This window comes from Ambystoma mexicanum, chromosome 9 (assembly GCF_040938575.1).
Source record: "Ambystoma mexicanum isolate Mex_15411 chromosome 9, UKY_AmexF1_1, whole genome shotgun sequence".
In the NCBI taxonomy this organism is placed as follows: domain Eukaryota; kingdom Metazoa; phylum Chordata; class Amphibia; order Caudata; family Ambystomatidae; genus Ambystoma; species Ambystoma mexicanum.
In genome coordinates, this window is record NC_090931.1 from 281,244,379 (window position 1) to 281,268,543 (window position 24,165).

A 24,165-nucleotide genomic window follows, 5' to 3' on the forward strand; every position below is an offset into this window, starting at 1 on the left:
ATAGACCATCATGGTCTCTTTCCCCAAAGGTTTATCAAATTAGGTTGTATATCTTAGTTTACCTGACTAACACAGGCCACAACAGTGTTGTGTTGTCGATACAATGGTCCCCTATTGATCTGAAGTATCCCCTAAAGCACACCATTGCTGCAAATAACGGTAGTCCGAGTTTAGCAAAACAATGCACCAAAAAGGAAATTTGCACACAAGCCACGGCAGGTCCTTGTTTGATGAGTCATTATACATAAGATCGCTGAACCCCGTTGGAAACCTAACTCTACAGTCCGAGGTAGACCATAAATATGTATACACAAAGGAGGAAGAGTGTAAAACCTTAATCTATTGGATTACTTATCTGTCTGAGAGGAGATGATTAGTAGTCACCCATACCTATTAGTCCTGACAAAATGGACTTGGATTATAACACAATTTTAACATTAGATCTTTTTAATTTTTATATTCAAAACTTAATAAAACACTGTTGGAACAACTTGTTTTAAAACACTTTGTGTCACCCAAGATTATGACCCACATGGTGGGTATAACACCAATCTAATGGGAAAATATACCACAACATTTTTTTTTTTTTTACAACATCAAAGATTTCACAAACACATAACAATTAACATCCGCTAGACATTTACACAGCGTGTCGATTATCAATATATCTCGACATGTTTCAGTTCTTCAGGCTTTCAAATGCTAGAACTTTCTTCAGGGGAGAACCTTATTTCATAAGTTTTCACCACCATGTGATCCTGATGTCCAAATACAACAACACCGTATAGTAGCTTGTGGTTTTAAGAGGAAGATCCATTTGTTGGTCTTCCTTGTAAACCTTTTTGGGCAGCACTTGTGCGGTCCGGAGGGGCTTTTTGGATAATGATAATCTTATGGCTCACTGTCTGATGTTTGTTGTTTGGATGTCATTTATAGGTGATTCCTTGCTTGGATTATCGTTCTGTTTCACTCAGGATCACAAGGTGGTGAAAACTTATGAAATAAGGTTCTCCCCTGAAGAAAGTTCTAGCGTTTGAAAGCCTGAAGAACTGAAACATGTCGGAATATGTTCATAATGGACACGTTGTGTAAATGTCTAGCAGATGTTAATTGTTATGTGTTTGTGAAATCTTTGATGTTGTAAATCAAAATGTTGTGGTATATTTTCCCATTAGATTGGTGTTATACCCACCATACGGGTCATAATCTTGGGTGACACAAAGTGTTTTAAAACAAGTTGTTCTAACCGTGTTTTATTAAGTTTTGAATATAAAAATTTAAAAGATGTAATGTTAAAATTGTGTTATAATCCAAGTCCATTTTGTCAGGACTAATAGGTATGGGTGACTACTAATCATCTCCTCTCAGACAGATGAGTAATTCAATAGATTAAGGTTTTACACTCTTCCTCCTTTGTGTATACATACCTTGTTTGATGAGGCCATTTATTATGTGCAAACCTCTCACTGTATTTCTGTGGTGGTGGCCATATTTCAAAAATGAGTTGACCAACACGGACTGTGGCAGAGTTTGTGAATTGAAGATGGCTGTGTTTCATAGTCCCCCATCATTTTTTACTGATCAAGTTCTATTTCTAGGATTTCAACTACCCATCTTTTGAATCGCGTTTGCAAATCCAGAAGTCCATATATATGTATTTCTGTTCATGTCCAGTAAAGAAAGACTTTAGAGTAATGCTTCGTCCATAGTCTCGAGTGTGACTTCTCAATTAAAGCCATTGCTTGGGAAAAACTTTTCAAATGTTGGTGAACTATCACAAATGAGAACCAAAGTTGTATATAAACATTTTCCATGAGGTGAGATCTTCAGTATAATCTTTACAAAAAGTCTGTGTAGCAACCTTTCTTTTAACATCTGTCTTCATATGTGGTTGTAGTTATTGGACACACCGCACTTATTTAAAAAAAAAAAAAGAATTCACAGAAATGTCATCATTCCCATGATTTATTTTCTACTTATGATTGAATTCACTGAAATTCTAGCAGTGCATTATTGAAACCAGATTTTGGGATTTAAATGCAATATTAGAAATGCACGATTGATAACTTATTGGCCCGCTAATGCCATGTCAAGATGCGCCAGTAAGAGTAAAATACACAGCTACACTTTCTATAAAAAAATATTCACACTACAAATTAAATTAACAAAGCAGTAGAATGAAGCCATCACGTGAAATTTATCTATACATGAGCCTTTCAGCAGTGCATCATAGGTATGCAAATTAGCTTGAAAGCCTTACCTTTTTGCTAAGTGCACGTGAGTGCTCTTTTATACATGGCTTTTATGAACCCAAGACTGGCGGCTTTCGTGCATGCAACAACCAACCAAATACATGCTTCACCGTAAATTGGGGCTAATCAATGTGGCACAGGTTGCCATCCTTGTCATTGCAGCATTGGTGCATGTTTGCCATGTTTACATTTATGATGCCTGATGATAATAAATACATTTCCAGACTGATATGGAAGTGTTTGTTGTCTTTGGTAGGGCACAGTTAGGTGGTTATGCCACCCCCAATTGTACAACAGCCGACAGAAAAAATTATTTGACGATGTTCATCCCCAGTAGAGTGGCTAATATCAAAATGTCTATCCTGCACATAGTCAGAAGTACTTTGATTTCTAGTTTTTTTATTTATTTAAAAAACCCTAAATGGATTCACTACTCCACAATGAGCGCACTCATCTCTGTAAATTAAGCAATTGCAGGCAGTGTTTATCTTCTTGCTTCACAAAGTCCCAATGACATTTGAATGAGATAGATTATATTGCGTTTTCATATTACACACACATTGTTCTCTTTGTGAGCCTGCTCCAGAACGTTAGCCTCACTTGCACGATCGATGTTTAAGCTTGGCAATGACTACTTTTAATAGTGATCAAATGCAGAAAATGCTTTGGGGTCTGTGCTTTCCAAAATGACCTATTTTCAAAATGTTGTCAGATACTGAAACCTATCAATTCTTTCACCAATTGCATGGGTAGGTTAAAATTGTTACTTTGACGATTGGCAGATTAGTGTAATTTGTAATTGCCCAATTACATTGAAATCATTGTAAAATCTGTAATAAAACACATGAAACATTGTAATCCTCATTTGTCCAAAGTATATTTACATAACGATTGTATATATTTAAAAGGGTGTATCCAAGGGCTTGTCTCTGTGATATTTAGCGGATAACTGCTAAAATCTGTGTTCCTTCTTGAAACAGCTTGCAAAAGTGCTATAATTTAGTGTTAAAGTTTATCATGTAATTAGCTGGATTGTACTTGTTTTCATTGCGTACTTTATGCAACAGATTGCTTAACGTTACACAGGTGTACTAAAGGTCCGGGATCTCTTATCCTCTCCCATTGTGCACAAGGAATGCTCTTGCTTGTGAAACAATTTAGTTTGCTTTTGTTAAGTCTGTGTGTGACAAAGAATTCAGGACAAATGATCCGTCGGAATCGAAGGTCATCCTTAGGGTCTTCGGGGCATGCAGCAATATGCCATGCCTTTGTTTGGATCAAGAATGCCATGCATGTTTTTTTACTGTGTCCCTCATGTTTTATGTAATAAGGATGTTCTTGTTGACTAGGCGGAAAACAAGGCAAGGGGAGGCATCTCTAAAGCTGTTTTCTCAAATGGCCTCCGTCTGTTGGGATGTCCCTGTGTAATTCTGGATACTGAAACCCATCCTGAGGCAGGCGTTTGGTGCTACACCTTGACATGCTGCGAGCATGGGGAACTTTTAAGTTGCTTATAAAATTATATTCCTTCTTGGTATCACTTGCATATTTACTAAAGGCGGTGCATTAGGCCTATGATGTGTTAGAACGGTTTGTAAATCTCCCCGTTTGACTTTGGTTTGTAATCTAAATGTGTTTTGCCCTTTTTGAAAGGCCGCCACAAGAGTTACAAAATGCAGGTATGTCCATGCTGCGAAGGAAATCCGAGTCATAGCCTGCTGTTCTTTTAAATGCAGGGATCAGTTTTAAAATGTTTTGTGCTGTATTCTTGCTCCAACACATTAATATTGTCAAGTGCTATACTGTCCCAAATTCATGTGGATTCTCTTCTTTGTGGCAACTCTCCTTTGTTATCATTGCTGCATGCACTGAAATATCACTTCTCTGATATTGTAGCCATTTCATTTGTGGGGCGTTTATCCCACAGAGTAACACTCCGAACTTTAAAATGTGTTTTGTAAGAAAATCATGAAAACTAGGTTTGATGGAAAGTATGGATACAACTTAAAGCTGTTGGGAGGCCTTTTGGAACATATACACGGCTAATGTATTGCTATTTAAACCTCTTTCCGACAGATCTTAAGTACTTTCGCTGGAGAAAATTGCACAATTGTCAATCCTAGAACAAATCTTTCTGCAGCTAAATTTGATTTCCATGTGTTAGTAACATTTAGCAAGAGGTGCATATTTTCATTAAGCTCCAGTTATGGAACTGTAAGACTGGTGCCTCTAATTCTCCAATCTTTCCACAGATTACTAACATGTCAGCTAGTATCCCCAATGTGTCTGCTTGCTTGGTATTCCATCTTCTTTTGGTACAGTTAGACTTTAGATGGATAAGGGTAGGGGTTGATGGAAGGGTAGATGTTACCATTTTGGGTCTTCGGTATGGCACCTACGATTTCCAGTGTTGTAATATGTGTAGAGAATAAAGCATGAGAGAAAACTCGTGTTGCAGGTAAGTTGTGTTCTTTTGTGTACCTTATTATTTGAATATTTGATGTATCGTTTGCTCAGTGAAGCTGACCACTTCTCCACTTCTTAATTTGGGAGTCTAACTCATACATACACAAACCTTACACCTGTCCTCTTGGAAATATAAAATACTATCCATATTTCGACCAGTATCCATTTACAGTACCTGAAGTTGGATCCTTTTAGAGAACTGAAAGGTAGACAATTGTTTGCTAGCAAAGTTTGAAAGGGTTTACACTTTCAAAGAAAGTGTATTTAATCTATTTGTTTTGCTAAGATCAGGGGTGTAAAACAATTTAATGGAATGGATTTACACGTATCAAATATGTGTCTCTTATTGTTAGAGAGAACTCGATCCCACTTTCTCAAACATCTACCTCTTTCCTCCTGTGTGCTAGGCACTTGAGGATTTCTTGGAATATAACTACTCAAAGAGTTGCCTATTTATTCCATGGCTCATTAAGAGTGACTGAATAATGTACGAAAGATAAGTCTGTACACATTTATACAATTATCTAATAGTTGGTTTTCCTCCATCCAAAATTTGAGGATTTCAAACTAAGTTACGAATGGTGCAGTTACCCAGTTTCTAAGTAATGCTATATGTTTCTGCCTCGAATGAAAGGCTTTCCAATTTGATAGTGAAATTTGGCCTTCAGTTTATATCTGTTAAATCTTTATTATCAACATTTTGTAATTGTATACTAATAAAAATAACGATCATTTTCCTTGATCTGATATATTGCATGAAGTGTTTGTGTTTAGAAGGCTTGTGTACACATGTATGGCCACAGATGTGCTCGCACATGCGTGAAACACAGATTCAAAGTTTGATGTTTCAGTGGTTTGTTGTGAAAAGATGTAATCAAATTTGGGCTCATGCATGGCACCACTCAATTCAAAGTATTGATTGTTACGTACAATTTATTTCACTTGTAATGTAAGTACAATTTCATTTTAAATATCAGACGTAACAATATGGCATCCTCAATGATAGTCCCTGTATCTCTAGGGATCCCTGATTACGGTTTCTATTCTTCGCCCGGTGACCAACGGGCTCAAATATCGTATGCGGATTATGGTTCCATGGGGCCTCGGGCGGCTCAGATGCTGCGTAGTGAGCATGCTGCTTCAGCAAGTAACTCCCCCCTCCATCACCTGCCCAGCCCGGATCAGTTTAAGAGCCCAGGTTTGTATCACATTCCATTCCTTTGGGGATAATCAGTTAATGACGCACAACCCTCTGCATGCAAATCGTGCTATATAACAGTGCATTGTGTCCTTTAAACATGCCACACATGCTGTGGTAAACTTTAAATTGAGGAGCAGTCTTTTTAAAACAAAAAAATTTAAAGGCTTTCCTTCCATATAATAATTTAGTGGTTGTGTGTCCCTAATGATGATTATTAGATTCTTTAAGTTTTTTCTTTATGCACACTATTTGGGGTTTTTGGAATATGGGTAACGAAGACATAAATGTAAATCATTGAGTGCTTTTTAAATAGAATTCTGTGCACACGCCAATCTACTGGCATACATATTAAAGTTAAAAAGTACTTGACAGACACATCCATTAGCGGACAATGTGTATTAGTTGCATCTCGACTGAATGTAATAATTGTTATGCACTTTGTAATTTTATTTGTTGATCAGTCTGTTAAATGCTGTTTTTGCAATTTGACCGAGAAGCTTCATGTAATGTGTTTTTTCGCATTGTGATTTCATCTCTTAAGGAGCATCCATTTGCACCCAAAAATAAGGTCCCTATGTCAATGTCATAATGTTTAATTGGAAATGTAACTGGTTTTAAAAATGTGTTCTTACAAAATTACCTTTCATGTGCAGTAGTGGGTTAATGGAGAAGGAGTTATAAACCAGTGGCACTCAATTACCACACAAAATTAGTGATTGAAAATGAAAATGCCCTAGAAGAAGCCAGACATCCCTACATAAGATGTATAATTCATAAAAGCCTTGATCTGTTTGAATAATTTCAGCAAGATGCATGCGAAAACAAGTGCAGGCATTTCCTGTTTTAAAAGAGCGAATCTTGCAAGAAAAACAATATGCGAGTTGGGAATCTACTTGTACGATTTTACATTACATTTGGAGAATGATGCCCATCAATGCCCTTCTTGATTAAATAATATCATCAATTTTTGTTAGACATAACACTGTCAGCTGTGTGCAAGTGTACTTTCAGATAAGTGGGGGACTTAACGCCCACCAGTGACCTTTTGACATGTGTGATACAGCTATCAGCAGCCCACTCTTCAATGCCCTGCACCTCTGTACAACTCTTTACATTACAAGCCTCTCTTGCCACAGTCTGTCTCGCTGTGATTTTCTTTCTGGCTCAGAAGACCATGGCTTGGTGTTCAATAGGTTACCTATGCCCTTGTGCAGAGCTAGGCCTGTTTCAACTAGAGTGCTTTTCTAACTAGCCCTACATAAATGTCTTTATTTTGTTATTGGAAGAAATCTATTGTTACTAAGAACAAACTTTAAGGTATGTGGTGCTGAACTGGGAACCGTTTGGAAACAAGTGTTTGAAGCACAAAAGTAAGAAATTGAAAAGGTTTTTAAAGAATAAAAGTCAACATAATTATTTGGATTAGGTTAGACAGTTTCTGAGTAGAAACAGGGAGTGTCCTTTACTTTTTATACTAAAAATAGAATTTTCCTTTCTTATACAGAATGGGTATAGGTGGACTCATGGTTTTTGAGGAAAGAAGGATGATGGATCAGCATGGAAGGGTTGACTGGATGTCCCCAATCACCCCACAATTGCAGTGCTAAAAGAAAAGACTGCAGGTTGGGGATTACACAATAGAGGAGAGAAGGCTGAATAAAGGCAGTGGACAAGAAAACCACTTAATTATTGGTTGATAAATGTTTTGTTTGATTTGTAGCAGGCAGCGTTAACTGTGTTTAGGCATTAAGGGAGCAAGGTAAGATAAGGAATTCAAAATGGAGGCCGGACAATGATTAACAGAACAATTTGTTTTCAGTGGTTTACAAAAAAAGCAAGTACAATTATTTCCTATGAATGGACAAAAATATATTATTCCACATTCTTGGGAGATTACGACAAACTGGTGGTTTCCCTGTTTTTAAGTAAATGCTCCGATCATAGTGACACAGATGGTCTATTGGAAGCAACCTTGTTTCCCAGAAACATGGGGGTCAAGCCATGAAGACACTTACAAATATGGCAAAGAATGTGATGCTATATTTTCTGGAAGATGGTGCAAGGATTGTCTTAGATTGGTTACATTCATATTTGTAATGACTTCTTTCAATCGAATATATTTTGATTTGTTTACACAGAGGTAGCCTTGATCTGATACACCCCCCCCACAGAGACACACTCTCTCTCTCTCTCTCTCTCTCTCTCTCTCTCTCTCTCTCTCTCTCTCTCTCTCTCTCTCTCTCTGGGCTTGGCAATCTGCTTAGATTCACATGCTTTGTATAGGCCGTCTAGTGGTTGGTGTGGAGTATTACATCTTGCTTTTTTTTCAATTTCGAAAATGGGCATCTCCCTACCCCACGTATGTGGCTACCCATGATCCTTCACGCATCCACGTTTTTATGCCCAACCCATGCAGAATACTCCATTTAAATGTTGCCCATTTTGCAACACCAAGTTCCCTTGGAAGGTCAGGCACCTGGTGTGCCATAGTTTTCTTCAAAGGGAGCATGATGACTCCTGTGTCAAGCTTTTTGGATAGAGGATGACACCATATTCATTTATCTTTTTTTACAAATGTTGACAAATGATTCATGCAATTCTTAACAATCTTTTTTATTATTACATTTTCACCAATTAGGTGTAAAATAATTCAAAGCATACAAAACACTGATTCAAACTTACTTTTTGATCCATAAAACCATTCATCCCTACATTCACTTCCTCATCCAGACATTAGTACTAATACAAAGTAACCTAAATTTTAATGTCACAATCCAACAATTTTATACACAAAGGAAAACAATTCGATCCTTAATTCAATGAACTGCCTGTTTTTAATCATGCAGTAGGTAGACACGTGTTTCGGTTGTATCTTATAGACTTTAATCAGTCCCCTAAATACATCAACCATCTTCAGGACATAAAACGGGAACAAAAATAAAGTCCCATTCGGTATGGCAGGGTGGATCAAACTTCCTAAAAAAACAAGATAACTTTTTTCAGAAGGTATCCTAATGTCATCCCCTTTCTATTCAAAGAAACTGTAATTGTGGTGAAAGCAATGTCTATATAATTTGACATATAACATCGTACCCACCTCCGTCTTGTGATGGCGGTGCGGGCAACGAAATGAATGGACTAATCCTGTCTGCAGCCGTAGCAAATATCCCCAATTATTGAAGACAAACCTACATGGATGCAGTGCAAAAAATGCCTTTTAGACCGGTTTAGCATGTTATCACTAGTGATTTAACTTTTCACAGAAACACACATACTTAGGGAAACAACAGGTAGAGTTTCTCTCGGAACACCTCTGATAGAGTCCACCCGGGTAACACTTTTCTGAGTCCCCTTTCAACCACCTTTTTGATATGTGGTATCAGGCGTCTGGTCAGTTCCTATAAGACAGTGATCCATAGTCATAGTGGTGCCACCACCTGGGCGGACAGTATTTATTTGTCACCCCATAGCACTTAGTTGAAACTTCAGTCAGTCTCTCCATTTACGTAGACTTTAAATGTCTTCTTTTATCATGAACACGATATTCAATCAGTTGGGTCAAATTCCAAATAAATTGCCTATTTTCCTATTAAAGGAAAAACAGAAAGACATGCCGTTAATGACGGTATGCCTAATACTGTCTTGCATGATGCACTTTGTTTTTTCATTTTTCTAAATCCATCATGTCCCCTTCTCTCTCTTGCCGGCACTGTGGCTGAGCCCTAGCAGTAAGCAATCCATCTATGTACAGTTTGTTTACACCTAGGCGATAACTGTTGTGCCACAAATCCTATTGACAAACCAGGATTATTAGCCTACCATGCTGTGTTTGTGTATGGAGACCCTTGTTCCACACTGATCTCGCCACTGTATCCCTGGACCCGCGTAATGTTAATTCGCATGACCCGTTGTCATTGATGTTCATACAAAGGATGCTGAATTTCAGTTCGTTCAGGGTTTTAGCATATTATTCAACAGGCTTCTTACCTTCGCAACCGCCTGGGGTTAGATCTCACCTTATCCCTTCAAAGGGTTGCATCCGTTCGCTCACGCTGATTACTACGCATTCCTTCCAGCAAACGCAGATCGGGGTAGAGTATTTATCATGTGATCAAAAAATCATCACGATCAGCGACATAAAAAATTGACTAACTTCATCAAATGTTGAAACAGTCTTCTCGTATACAGCTGCATTTCCAAGGCTTCTCAGCCTTCTTGTAGTTGCTATTCCTCGCTGCCCCAATTTTTATTATTATTATCATCACCATCCATCTCGCCATGTCCGGACTGAATTAGGTTCCATTATTATCTTTCCACCCATGATGTAAGGCAGACGTACAATACAACAATATACCACAGGGCAACACATTAGAACCAAAAGTGGTATCAAAGTAACACTGATCATCTAAAGGGAACCGGCCCTAAACACACTGCTGAAAAATCTCATTCATATTCATAGTGCTATGCTTTGACCCATCCGTAATAAAGTTGGAATGTTGAAAATGAAGCCACTAGCCATTCACTATAAATTTTTCCTTATTATTTTTTAATTCTGCATGCATCATATTCGGTATCATGTGTTACTACCTTGTAACGTGGGATCCGCATTCTGACATCCAATGTCACTCAATAGGACAAGTGGAAAAAATTCCACGATCCACTCGCCACAGATATTCCTATACATAGGGCAATATTTCTAGACAGGAGGCAATGACCAGTGTTCTGAAACCAGAATGGTCAGTGAAATGATGCTCATTTTTGTGGAGGTTACTCAATCGTAATATCCTCTTGAGTATCCGATGAGTTTAGTGAGTAATCCGTGCATTCCATTCAACTGATACATTTAGTCCATGTCTTACACTGTCCAAGGTGTAGATCCAGCGTTGTTCCATTTTGTGCAGGGCGTTGGCCATGTCTCCTCCTCTGCTTAATGGGGGAGTAGTTTGGAGAACAAACCATTTAAGATCGGTGTCCTTGTGCTTAAAGCGTATAAAATGTTCAACTAATGGTTTGTGCGCTATTCTGTTTCAAAAACAACTCCTATGTTCCCCAATTCGCTGCCTCACTTCCTGTGTCGTCTTGCCCACATATAAGAGATTGCATGGACGGATGATAACATAAATGGCATTTTTTGTTCTACAGTTTGTGTGCATCTTTAATTGCCAATTTGTTTTACTGTAGATACATTCTTTCCTGGTCTCTGTCAAAGGACAGGACACAGTTTCCACATTTTCAGGGGCAGACCCCACTGGTTTAATATTGTTTGGTCTGTCTTCTTTTCCTGGTAAGTATGTACCAATTGTTTTATATTTTTACTTTTTTTGAAAGCAAACAGGTTTTTTACTCAGAACCCCTGGTCGTTTCACTAGGTCCCAATTACGATTAAAGATTCTTTTAATATCATTGCTTACCGGGTCTGTTGTCTGGTACATATTTATCCCAAAGGACCCTGGATATTATCGGGCAATCCCCTTTATTGTTTGAAACTCTGTGTCAAGCTTGTAAGCTCTTTAAACCCGAACACACTGAACATCAAACCACTAAGCAGCCTACGCTATGCACTCGTAAGACCTTGGACGAGTCTACCGTTACAGTGGAAGAACATGAAGTGGGGGAAGTGGGCACCTGTTTTGAGAAACGCAGAGGAGCAGGACAGTGAGGAAACATGTTTCTTCGCACCCAGCTCCAGCTTCGTAGGGCCGACATTGGGCCAAGCTGTGAAGACAACCCCCGTCTTCCTCAAGGCTACTCATGAGAAACGGGTCCAAATCTAAAAACAATCAACACAGACCTACACGCAAACAAATGGTTCCAATGCAGAGGCCTGAACCTGCCGAACAGTCCTCACAAGTGCTGGGGCATAAACCTGCAGCCGAACAGGACATGTTAATGCAGAGGCCTAAGCCGATGGTCGACCAATGGGTGCTCGCGTTGAAAAGAGACACGAGAAAATGTCTTGAAGCTGAGCACAGACAAATCTGGTTCCAGTGATGTCGCAACTGACAAAACCATCTTTGTCTGTAGAAGGAAAAGGTACTCTTTCGGCTGCTATACTGAAGGGCACAATTTGTTCTTCCGAATTCTACAAAGAATTAGAAGAAATTAATTTAAAAATCTACACAACAAGGCACCTGAAAGATTACACCTTGGTCAGATGAGTGTGTAGCAACTATTCTAGGCAAAATGCAATCCTTTATTTTTGTGACCTAAAAAGAGAAAAGTGGATACTTAAGTGGCGGCCACTTCTGCTAAGAAGGCAAGGTTACAGCAAGAACAGATAGAACAGGCTATGGAGGAGGAAGAAGACTTAATCAAAGGTGATTTTTCCGAGGAGGCGCTTGAGAGGGAAGAAAATGATAATCTGGGTCCAAATAGGAAATGAACAAATAGGGGTCGGACCTTTGGGCTTCAGACTTTTTGCCCTCAGTCATTTTATCCTATTCCATCTCGGATACCTCAGATTCCAAATGTAAAAACATTCCAATTCAAAGTTCTTCCTTTTGGGATTGCATTGGTAGTGTGTGTATTCACCAATGTGCTAACAGTCATTGCCAGCGCATCTAGGCACCACAAGCAATTCCAGTCTACCCGTATTTGGGTGGTGGAGATAGTAGAAGACTGGCTACAGCACACACAAAAAACAGTGCATTTGCCATATTCAGGGAGTCCCAATCAAGGAGAAAGAAATCCAGCCTTTTACCAAGTCAGACCAAGATTTTTCATGGGGCGGTTCTAGGCACACAAGGAGCAGAAGCCTACCCAGCATCATAAAGAGTGTAGGTATTGCAAACACTCATCCCATACTATACAGCAGGTCAAATGATAACCCCCAGAAGTAATGAAACTTGTGGGCGTGATTGCATCATGCATATTTATAATACCCCATGCCCGCCTCATGATGCACCTAATACAACAGTGGCTGGGGGAGCAGTGGTCTCAAAGAACAGGACAGTCGAACAAGCTATTTTTGATCTTGCAAAATGAACACAAGGGAAATACTTTTACTCCACTACCAGAAAAGATTGCACAACCAATAGACAAATCCTTTGCAGGCTGTGGTGCACATTGCCAAAGCCTTACTGCACTGGGAAGGTGGTCAAATGTTCAAGCAAAGGACCACGTAACTTGGTTGGAATTGCTGGCTATCAAGATGGCACTTAGCACATTCCAGACCAAGTTAAGGGGATAAAGCATCCTTGTAAAAACCGACAACACAACAGTCATGTTGTACATCAACAAACAAGGTGTTACACATTCAAAGCAACTATCAGTGCTGGCACAAAACATTTGGCATTAGTGCATTCTGAAGAACATGTTCATCCAAGCACAACATGTTATATGGGAACAGAACTGTCTTGAAGACGCCCTGAGCAGAGTTTTAGTAGCAGGAAATGAGTGGGAACTGAACACCAATAAACTCAAACTGATTTTCGCAAAATGGTGACAACCATCAATCGACCCGTTTGCAAAGGAGTACAAGAAAAATGCCACATTTTTGCAAATTTTAATCCTCTGTTAAGATTGTGGCATTTTAATTTCCTATTATGGTTCAATTGTATTCATTTTAGATGTAAACTCTGTTCATATGTAAAGCCTGTTGGCTGCATGCATATTAAATAAATAAATAAATAAAAATGCCACCACTTTGCATCCAGGTTTTCACAACCAGGGTCCCTAGGCAATGCACTATGGATGAGTTGGTCTGGAATAGTTGAAAACATGCTCCCTCCTGCCGCCCGCCCCCAACACTGCCTATCTGCACGTACACCAGGATAGTCTAACAATGATACTCATTACACTGATATGGCCACAACCACTGTGTACTTGCACCTAATGAACTTGTCTATCCACCAATCAAACTGAAATGAGTTCAAAATTTGTTCACACAGAATCGCAAACCGGTAACATATCCAAATCCTCAGACAGCCAATTTAGCAGCCTCGCTCTTGAGGGTCATAGAGTTTAGGCATCTACAATTACCCACAAGATGTTTGGATATATTGTGAGAAGAAAAAAAACTCTTCGGGTGGAAGAGATTTGTATTTTAACCAAAAACAAATCAATCCAATACACTCTTCAGCAAAAGAAGTGGTTATATAACTTACTGTATCTGCTAGACTTGGGTCTTGTGTACATTCACTTAAGGTAGATTTAGCAGCCTATACCACATGACAACAAAAAGTTATATGGAAGGTATCAATAGATAAAGCCTTCATGCAAGGGGTAAAAATAATCTATCCACCAGTAGCTTAAACACCCCCACACCACCACCAGGGTGGGAATTAAACGCAGTACTCTAGAGTAATGGTGCTCCCTTTAGAACCCATGCATAAAGAGCAGTTGAAGGAGCTTCAGGTACAATGGCTTTTCTTATAGGTATGACATCAATCAGACTGATTAGTGAGCTAAAGGCCCTTTCAGTGGCCTAACTCTTTGTAACCATTCATAAACATTAGGTGGTCAAGGACGCACACTAGGTGTTCACCAAGTTCCATTTCTGAATTCCACGTTAATCCATTGAGCTATTGCCTTTCATTGAAAACCCACACAGCAGAGGGAAAAGGGCTCCACACACATGTAGGGATTATTTAATAAAAACAGTAAATTCTACATATCAATGGCAGCATAAAGAGGAGACCCAGGAACCATTGTAGGATGGATTATTAGGTCATACAAATGTTCTATACCCTAAGAAACAATACACTCCAGTGTACCACTAGAGCACATTCCTCGAGGGGTAATGGAGCAACCTTAGCATTATCGCTAGTGTCCACTTGGAAGCCATTTGCGAAGCAGCAACATGCAGTTCAGTTCACACGTTAACTCAACACTATTGTGTGGACGCACAAACTAAAGCATATTCTCAAGTGGATCAGGTAATTAAAAAAAACCTTTTTGCAACAGCTCTTTCTACTCACCCATCGCCAAATAGGAATACTGCTTGATAAGCTGTGCAAATCATGCAAGCAGATTCACAAGCCCCAGAAGGCAAATCTTACTTGCTAGAAATAGTCTTCCTGTGATTTGTATTTGCTTAGAATCTCATGCGCCCATCCATCCTCCCCACATGGGAGCAGAAGAAGCATATACACGGTCACTTCCAATGATTGTCTAACACGTCTTGAACATAAATAATCTGAGCACGCCGAGTAGTGAAGGATCCTTGATACCCATACACATAGGGTAGGGATAGTTTGGCAGGCCTTTAGACGCCCATTATCAAAAAACAGCAAGATTTAATACTCAGCACCAATCATTGGATGGGTACCTTCTCAAAGCATTTTATTCTAAGCAGATACAAGCCACAGAAAGACTATTAATGGTCAGTAAATAAAATATATATGTATTTTCTGTTTTAACTGTGAAGAAACCATTCAATAGTATCGGGAACATAATTCTTCGATGTTCTTATCAAATTGTACCAGCAACGTTTCTTATAAGAAAGAGATAAGTTCCTGATACTTCTCACAGTAAATAATCTTCGTTAAAAGTGGTGGTGTTTTTCAACTATATGATAATCTAAGCAAGCGGTTACGCCAGCAGCACGGACAAGGCTTTTGGAAATTACGGTTTACCTATTGAAATATCTGGAAACCATGGCCAAGTGAAAACATTTATTTTAGTGAGCGAAATTCCTTGATGCATCAAAGTGTCACACAGCAGAAACATGACATAATTAAATGGAAATTAAAGGAATCAACAACTTCCGATTGGCACTAGGAGTCCACTTAAGGCAGAATCCTTCATTTCTTGTGCAATGTTATTTGGGAAAAATGATGTTGGTTATTTAAATTGACATTATTTTTTGTGAATGAAGGGAAGAAAATAACCTCCTCTCCTATTCCATTGAATGAGTTTAAAGATATTCTGGATTTGTTTTATATGAATTAGAGGGTTCAAAGGTCAATCCTGGGAAAAGCAATTAATCAGTCCATGTAAATCTGTGATGTAAAAAGTGCACCACACTTAAAACCGCAGGTATAATTTTCTCTTGCGAAAGCCCGGGAAATTAATGAATGAATAGTTGCCATCAGAGACGCATCTTGTGTGCATTTATAGATTCTACGACAATCCAGTTTTTAAACATACTTCCACAAAGGTTCATTTACAGGCCTGTTCAACCTCTGTCTTCCCGCAGCCCCAAGTGACTTAGCTTTTAAACAGGGTTCCCAAAAATACTCTTAAACTGCATTCTGAGATTTAATTAATTCTTGGGGCATTTATCGGAATGCTCTGGGATTATTGTACTCACTACAGGTTTCTTTGAATAATAATCGGCCAAGTGCAAAATAAGCTAGAATTGTGCAGGCAGGTAGAGATATCAACCCAGCTTTCTGCATTACAGCTAGGTAGGCCTTTCCTTTCATTCTGTCCGCACACTCCCCAAAATGCTTGCAGGTAAACTGGTCTGTCTTGGGAAAGGCCTCTACATTCCCCACCCCCATCTGAAAAAGTCTGCCTTAAAGTGGAAGTTCACTCAAAAATGTTAAGTTTTAAAATGTTGGCCATAATAAAAAAAGATATATTAGCATTATTTTAAAACAAAATATTTCTATGGAAAATAATTTTTACAATTACTCTTCAAGTCCTGCTTTCCAAGGACTTGGAGGCAGCCATTTTGTAAGCCGTCCAGTTTCATGTGTACAAGTTAATGATGTGGTCTTGCAGCAACCATCAAGCAAATGCCCTCTAATGGGGGCATTTGCTTATTGCTGCCAGAGACCAGAGCAGTTTTAATCATAAAAATAAAAAAAATGATGCCGTTTAAAACACACCAGGGTCATTTGCACAAACAAATCACAACAGTCTCATGTTTTTGTTGGGCGTGTTAAATAATGTCCCAGGAAATAAGTTGGACGTAGCTTGCCTGTGATATTAGTACAATGTATTGTGTTTAGAGGGATCAGATGTTTATTATGGCCAAGACTTTTAATGCATAAAATGTTTGAGTGAACGTCCCCTTTAAGGAGATTTTTCCATCAGCTGCATCAAGGTGAATTTCTTCAATTTCTGCTTTACAAACATTCTCCTCTGTTCCTTTGTTTAAATATTCTGCAAAACTCCACCGATGTAACACTATTTGATGCAGCAATGTTTAATTAGACTGCATCTTTGATATGTTCCCTTCACTTACATCTACTAGGATCCTCCTTTCATTGGCCCATTGAGGCCTTTGTCACAAGGGGATAAAGCCTGCCACGAGACAGCCCTCCCCTCAGGAAAGTAACATCAAAATAAAAAAATGGACTTAAATATATATTTCCCTTAATTCCTTAAATGGACATGTGTAATTAATATGAATTATATATATTTTGATTCACACGAATATTCTGAATCTGATTACCTCCTTTGTTTTGGTGGTGGCATGCATCAGTTATTAAAAACATGAATATACCTATTCGCTTTTTATTTTTCAAACCCATCAATGGTTCTAAAGTTGTTGCTGAAAATGTGTTTGACTTGTCACTCCAAAAAGCATAGTTTTTGTGCAGTACATTTTATTAAACTTAAAAAAAAAAATCCTGATATCAACAGAAACCTCTGCTGTTAAGAGCAAAATGCCTATTTAATAGGCTACTTTAATGGAGCAGAGACGTTCTGCATTGTTCTGCCAGGGTCAGAGGTGTCTATTAAAAATGCACTTTAGGGATCCAGCAGAACCTGTACTGATTGACCTGCCTATCAGAAAAATAAGTCCATGCAATTGAGCTGAATCCGATATAAAGATCACATGTAGTGTATTTTCTTGGTCGTTTGGAATCAGGCCTTTCTTCTTCTAACACAGATACGCCATTAGCTTTTCTAATGCCTTCCGGCATCGAAATGTAAAGGGGTTGATGTAATGGACTTTGTGATTTCCTCGTCTCAAAGCAGAGCTCTGCATTATCATTAAGTTCAATGGATTATTTTCCTCCTGCAGATTCCTCATCTGATGGATGTCGTCATCCAGCTCTGCTGCTCGCAGACTTCTTCGACAGGGGGTGTAGTGGACCTCGACTCGCCCATTGATCGTCGATCCCACTTGCTTGGTGCTTTTATCGTTGGCCTAGGATGTGACGTCTGGCGTTATATATCAAGTCACTACACCCCATACCTCGGTCTCCTTTTTTCCACGTGCTTGCACGCCGCTTCGGGAACACGACATTGAATCTTCGACTCCGTTTTTGACTGAAATCATCATATTTCTCTCAGAATTCCTCAACCACAATGTCCTCTCACCGTGTTTCAGGTTTTAAGAGGTGCACAGACTGCCATTCTAAAATGTCAGTGACCAACCCGCACAACATTTGTCTGTGGTGTCTGGGTGCAGATCATGACATAGGGATGTGCGTTGTGCAAAAGAAAATCCAGCCAAAATCTATCCATGAGCGGGCTGCCAAACTTGCTTTGGTCCGACCGTCCCCGAAATATCTGACATGGTTGCTTGTCAGGTCTGCCGAGATGGATGTCGCTACCCCAGAGAAGGAGATGGAAAAGCATCGACAAAAAACAAAAAGTAGTCACACTCGAGGCGTCACACTTCCTAGTCCTGATCACGTAAAAAGAAGAGATGTCATTGACACAAGTCAAAGTCGTCATCTGAGAAAGGTACGACCATTCTGGAAGAGTGGGAAGTTTTAAAAAATAAATGCTTGAGATGTTTAAAAATCAGGCTGCTGCAGGTGCGGGTTCCCCCCACCCCGAAACCCCAAGCCTCAGTGGTGAAAGCGGCGCTCGGTACTTCGGACCCCTCGCACGCCAATCCATCGACGTTGGAGAGACCTTCGGGCTCGACGTTGAAAAAGGCGCAGAATTCATCAACGGCTGGTCTATCTCTTGGCCGTGAACAGGCTGACTTCCCTGACGCCACAGCATTACACAAGCCTCGATCGACGCAGACGGCTGTCCCATCGGCGTCAAAAGAAAAAACCTTGGCACTGACTATCTTCAACAGTTCTTTCATTCCGCTCTCCAGGTCAGGGTTCTTTAAATCCATGATGTCGATTTTCGGGGTCGACCAGGACAATGAACAGGGAGACACTAATCCCATGTATACAGGGCCAGGAGCTGTCCATTTTTTTGAACAACCTAGCTGACCTGTTGGCTTTAGCCCAAGGGTTACATGACGCCAGTGGCCTAGACACGTCTCCCGATGTTGAATTTCAGCACGGTCAGCCTCACACGCAACCCCATGCTAAATTTAGCACCTTGGTGGAAAGAGTAGAGAACACCTTAGGTTTGAAGTCCTCTTCAGCCTCCTGTTCAGGGCTACAAATTGACTGACATCTTGGATTAAGGTCATGTGAATGAACATAGCATGCCACTTAACCCGGCAATTGCAGACCCCCTAGCTTCTGTGTGGCAGCATCCTTGCTCCATTCCCCCTTTAAACTCCAACTTTACAGGGAAGTACAGGCCACCAAGGGAAGATCCATCTTTCCTAGCTTCTCACCCTTCTTCGACTGGCTTGTCATGCAAGCAGCCACAATCGCCGCCAGAACTGCAGCATCCACTTATAATCTGCCGGACAGGGAGGGTAAGAAAGTTGGACTCAATGGCCAAGAAGGTCTGTACTTCTGGCAGCATGGCGTTCAAAACCACCAATGTGGCCTGTGGATTTGCAAAGTACTCCTTTTGGGTTATGGAAAGCCATGGAGCAAGCAATGCAGTACATCCCCGAAGGTGCAATGCCGGTTGGGTTTACAAAGCTGGTGGAGGATGGGAAAAAGGTAGCCAAGCAGGCATTGCAAACGGGTCTGGACGTGGCCGACTACGTTGGCTCTTTAATGGGGTCGGTGAGAGTACTGACAAGGCAAGCCTATCTAAACACCTCTGGCTTCACCCCGAATGTCCCGAATAGGCCACTGGATATGCCTTTCGCGGGAGAGGTTTTTTTTTTTCTCTTTTTTGCAAGAAGGCTGAGGACTCTCTAGCAAAGTTCGAAGAGTCTAAAATAGCCACAAAATCGCACGGCCTAGCTGCACAGCCGGCCAAACCTGCCTTCAGCTTTGCCTCTACGGGTAGAGGCTACAGGCTCTATGTCCATTATGGCAGGAAAGCGCAGCTCCCACAAGCCAGGCAGGGCAGAGGCATGTCCCCGAAGGGACAGAGGGGCTTCTAGAGGTCAGCAAACAGCGGCACAGGTGGCACCACCCTCTAAACCGCTTTGATTTCCCCACCCACGACTTGCGAGTTGGTGGACGGTTGGTTGGCAGAACACTGGCCCTGGTGACAGGAGATTACCTCCAACGTCTGGGCCCTGCAGCTCGTTCGTTGAGTTATGGTCTGCCCTTCTTAAGAAAACAACCGGACAGATATTCCCCCACCATGTGCCACCGCTGCCTCCAATCCAACCGGTACAGGAGCTCCAGGAAGAACTGCGAGCCCTGTTGTCGAAGGGTGCAGCGGAAGAGGTACCTCCTGATCAGAGAGGGTAGGGTTGTTCTTCTCGGTGCCCAAGAAAGGAGGAGGTCTCCGTTCCATTCTGGACCGTAAGGCCTTAAACATGTTTCTGAGGAAAGACAAATTTAGGATGGTGACGTTGAGAGAAATCCACACTCTCGAACGCAAGGACTGGCAGATGTCAATAGATCTGCAGGATACTTATTTCCATGTGCCGATACATCGAAAGCACAGGAAGTTCCTAATGTTCCTCCTAGGGGACAAGCACTATCTGTTCAAAGTGCTCCCCTTTTGGTTGACCTCGGCTCCAAGGGTCTTCACCAAACTCATGACGGTAATCCCGGGTCACCTCAGGAGATCCGGGGTCCATGTATTCCTGTACCTGGATGTCTGGCTGATTGTAGGGAAGTCGGTGGGGCAGGTTTAAGCTCATCTGGAGGACACTGGGCTTCTCCTTGAACTTGAGGTCCCATGTGATGCCGGTCCAAAGGCACCAGTTCATCGGAGTAGTCCTAGACATCTGGGTGAGGAGGCCTTCCCTCCCAAGGAGAGAGTCAGCAACATAGCACAGATGGTACACTTGTTCCAGAATCATGCCACCTTACCAGCAGCTAGCTTCCTTCGCCTCCTAGGTCTCATGGCCTCCTGTATTTCTCTGGTGCCAGAGGCCATGCTGTGCATGAGATCCCTTCAATGGCTCCTAAGAGGTCAGTGGTCACAGTACATCTGAGCACTCACAGATCTCTCAAGGTGTCCAGCTAAGTGGTCCATGACCTCAACTGGTGGACCGACCCCTGTAATCTTTTGGCAGGGGAACCCTTCTGGCCTCCTTGGCCTCAGGCCTGGTTGGTTGTGGATGCATCTCTGAAAGGTTGGGGGGGGCTCAATGAAGATTTACAGGTGAGTGGCCTTTGGTCAGCAACAGAAGCCAGGTGGCACATCAACCGGCTCGAGTGGCGAGCCATCAGGCTAGTCCTGAGGCCTTTCGCCTCGGCTCTCAAGGGGCATCATGTCCTAATTCTGACAGACAACACGGTGGCCATGCACTACCTGAACAAGCAGGGTGGCGTGTGCTCCCTTGCCCTCTGCAGAGAGGTGATGCAGCTGTGGTTCTGGCTGCTGCAGAACCGGATCTCGGTCTCAGCAGTTCATCTGGTGGAGTCATAGAACAGTTTTCCGGATGCTCTGAGCAGGCAGACCACAGTCTCACATGAGTGGGAAGTGTGCCAGGATGTTCTGGAAGAGGTCTGTCCTCTCTCTCTCTCTGGGGTACCCCAGCAGTGGATCTGTTTGCCACAGAGTCCAACAGGAATTGCAGATAGTTTTGCTTGAGGGAATTCCCAGTGAACTGTGCACTGGGGGATGCTTTTCCAATGGATTGGACCTCCCCTCTCTACTAAGCCTTCCCCCTGATTCCCGTCATTCCATAGGTTCTCAGGGGGTTGAATAGGTTTCAAGCGACCATGATCTTGATCGCCCCGGACTGGGCGAGGAGTACGTGGTACTCTGATCTCTTGGATCTGTCTGCCTCACCGGTTGCCTCGGCACCTGGATCTCCTGACCCAGTCGGAAGGTTGGATGCCCCACCCAGCCCCAGAATCCCTCACCCTACATGCGTGCATCTTGAGAGAACGAGATATGACGTCTGGGACCTCTCGATGGAGGTACTCGTGGTGTTGCTCGCTGCATGAAGACAGTCTACAAGATCTCTGTATGTGTGCAGGTGGAGAAGATTTGAGGCGAGGTGCAGGGAACGCTAGATCGATCCCATCTCTTCCCCCACCATTACAGTGAGCCAGCATTCCTTCAGGTTATCATTCAAAGGATATTTGGCAGCCTTGTCTGTGTTCAAAACGTCCCCAGATCAAGGTTCTTTCTTTACGATACCAGTTCTGGCCCAATTCCTGAAGGGCCTTGTGAATAGGTTTCCGCCAACTCCCTTTGTTATCCCGGACTGGGACTTAAATCTGGTTCTGCCTTGGGGCTCCATATGAGCCCAGGCCTTCCTGTTCCTTGAGACTGTTGTCCTTGAAAACTGCCTTTTTGGTTGCGATCACATCATCCAGGAGGGTTAGTGAGTTGCAGGCATTGTGCTGCAAGCCGCCATTTCTGAGGGTTTTTTGTGAAAGTTTCCCTTGAGGTCAGACCTGGCTTTCTCCCAAAGGTAGTTTTGAGTTCCACCTCTCTTTCCATAGATTTACCCGTCTTTTACCCTCCACCGCACCCCTCTAAAGAGGAAGAACAGTTCCACCGTTTAGATCCTAAAAGAGCCTTGAGCTTTTAGGTCGCTAGGACATTGGAGTTCCGAAAATCTGACCAACTGTTCATGCCCCATTCTCTGTCTTGCAAGGGTCTACCCACAACAAAACACACTCTTTTGCGATGGATTATCCTTTGCATTGCAGAGTGCTACCAATCTGCTGGTAAGGATCTTTCTTATGGAATCGGGGCACACTCCAGGCTTCACATGAGGCCGCTGCAGGAGTTCCTGGCAGCCAACTGGTCGCAAACCACAGGATCATGGGGAGACCAGGTTCAGATCCCTCCCAGACTGCGCTCACGGCACCTTGTCCAAACTAAGAAGAGAGCCCACATCCAAGCCTGCTTCTCTGCGGCATCTATCAACTCGGCTGAACTCTTTAAAATCTGCAAGGAGCTGGCCAACCCTGCTGCAGTCTCTACCTCTCCTGTCACCTCCGGTGCCCTTTGCAATGCCCTTGCCTCTCACTTCATCTCAAAAACCCAGGACATCCTGTCCACCCTCTCATCCTCTTCCTCCTCTTCCCCCTTCTGTTTCTGCAAACTATGGCCCTCCTGCAGCTGCCCCCTCCTCTTTTCTCTTCCTTGCCTCTGTTCTCCCCTGACAAGGTTTCTAGACCAGTCCGATCTATGAAAGTCTTGTCAACACAGATTCTTCCCTGTTCATCTAAAACCATCAAGGACATCATTGACACCCTTGCTCCTGCTCTGGCCGACTTCTGTAACCACTCCTTTGCCTCTTGAGCCTTCACCTCCCCTCTGAAGCACTCTCTTGTGCACCCTCTTCTCAAGAAACCTACAGCCGACACCTCATGCCCGGCTTATTATTGCCCGATATCCTTTCCTTGGCAAACTCCTGGAAAAGCTGGCCATCTCCCAGCTTAATCTTCACACCGACTCTGTTGGTTGTCTCCATGACCAGCAGTCTGGCTTTAGAGCTGCCAGAAGCACGGAAACTGCTCTCCCGAACATATGTGAAGACCTGCTCTCCAACCTTGACTCTTACATCCCTTCTGTCCTGATCCTACTTCATCTCTCTCCTGCCTTTGACACGGTCAACCATGCCACCCTGCTCAACAGTCTCTGTGATAACTTGGGTATCACTGATCGGGCCTTGGCCTGGCTGACCTCTTTCCTTTCTGATCGGACCTCCCAGGTACAACTTGGGTCCTTCCTTTCCTCTATCTCACTCTCTACCTGTGGTGTTCCCCAGGGGTCCTAACCTCTCCCCCTGGCTGTTCAACCAATACCTGGCACCCCTTGGCCACTGCATTGCCGCTCTCTGCTCCAACCTTCAGTGCTATACGGATGGCATTCAGCTCATTTTCAGGCTTCTCTCTGCCACCACTTCTGCTTCTCTCATCTCTGACGGTCTGCCATCCAGGAGAGGTGTGCCTACAATGATCTCTGCCTTAATGCCAGTAAGACAGAGATTCTCCTTATCGGCACACCTGCACCCTCCTTTCCTGTCACACTTTCGCCGTCCTAACTTGACCTCTTCCTGCTCCAACCTGTGAGGCTAAGAACCTCAGGGTCATATTCGACTCCACACTCTCCTTTTCTCCTCACATCTCTGATGTCTGCAAGAAGTCAAACTACCAACTG

At 42.1% G+C, this 24,165-nt stretch overlaps 1 protein-coding gene across 15 annotated transcripts in view; it reads left to right on the top strand.

The window, feature by feature from the left end:
• The window catches only part of MSI2 (musashi RNA binding protein 2), a 2,560,560-nt gene that overhangs the window by 2,353,206 nt on the left and 183,189 nt on the right, over positions 1–24,165 (top strand). For 5 of the 15 annotated variants that reach the window (XM_069614640.1, XM_069614629.1, XM_069614635.1 and 2 more), the window contains one exon: positions 5,725–5,916. The exons of 6 other annotated variants lie outside the window; for them this stretch is intronic. In XM_069614640.1, coding sequence (XP_069470741.1) covers positions 5,725–5,916 — 192 coding nt within the window. The remainder of the gene's footprint in view (positions 1–5,724; positions 5,917–24,165) is intronic. 4 more of the 15 variants (XM_069614630.1, XM_069614636.1, XM_069614632.1 and 1 more) reach the window with 1 other exon arrangement.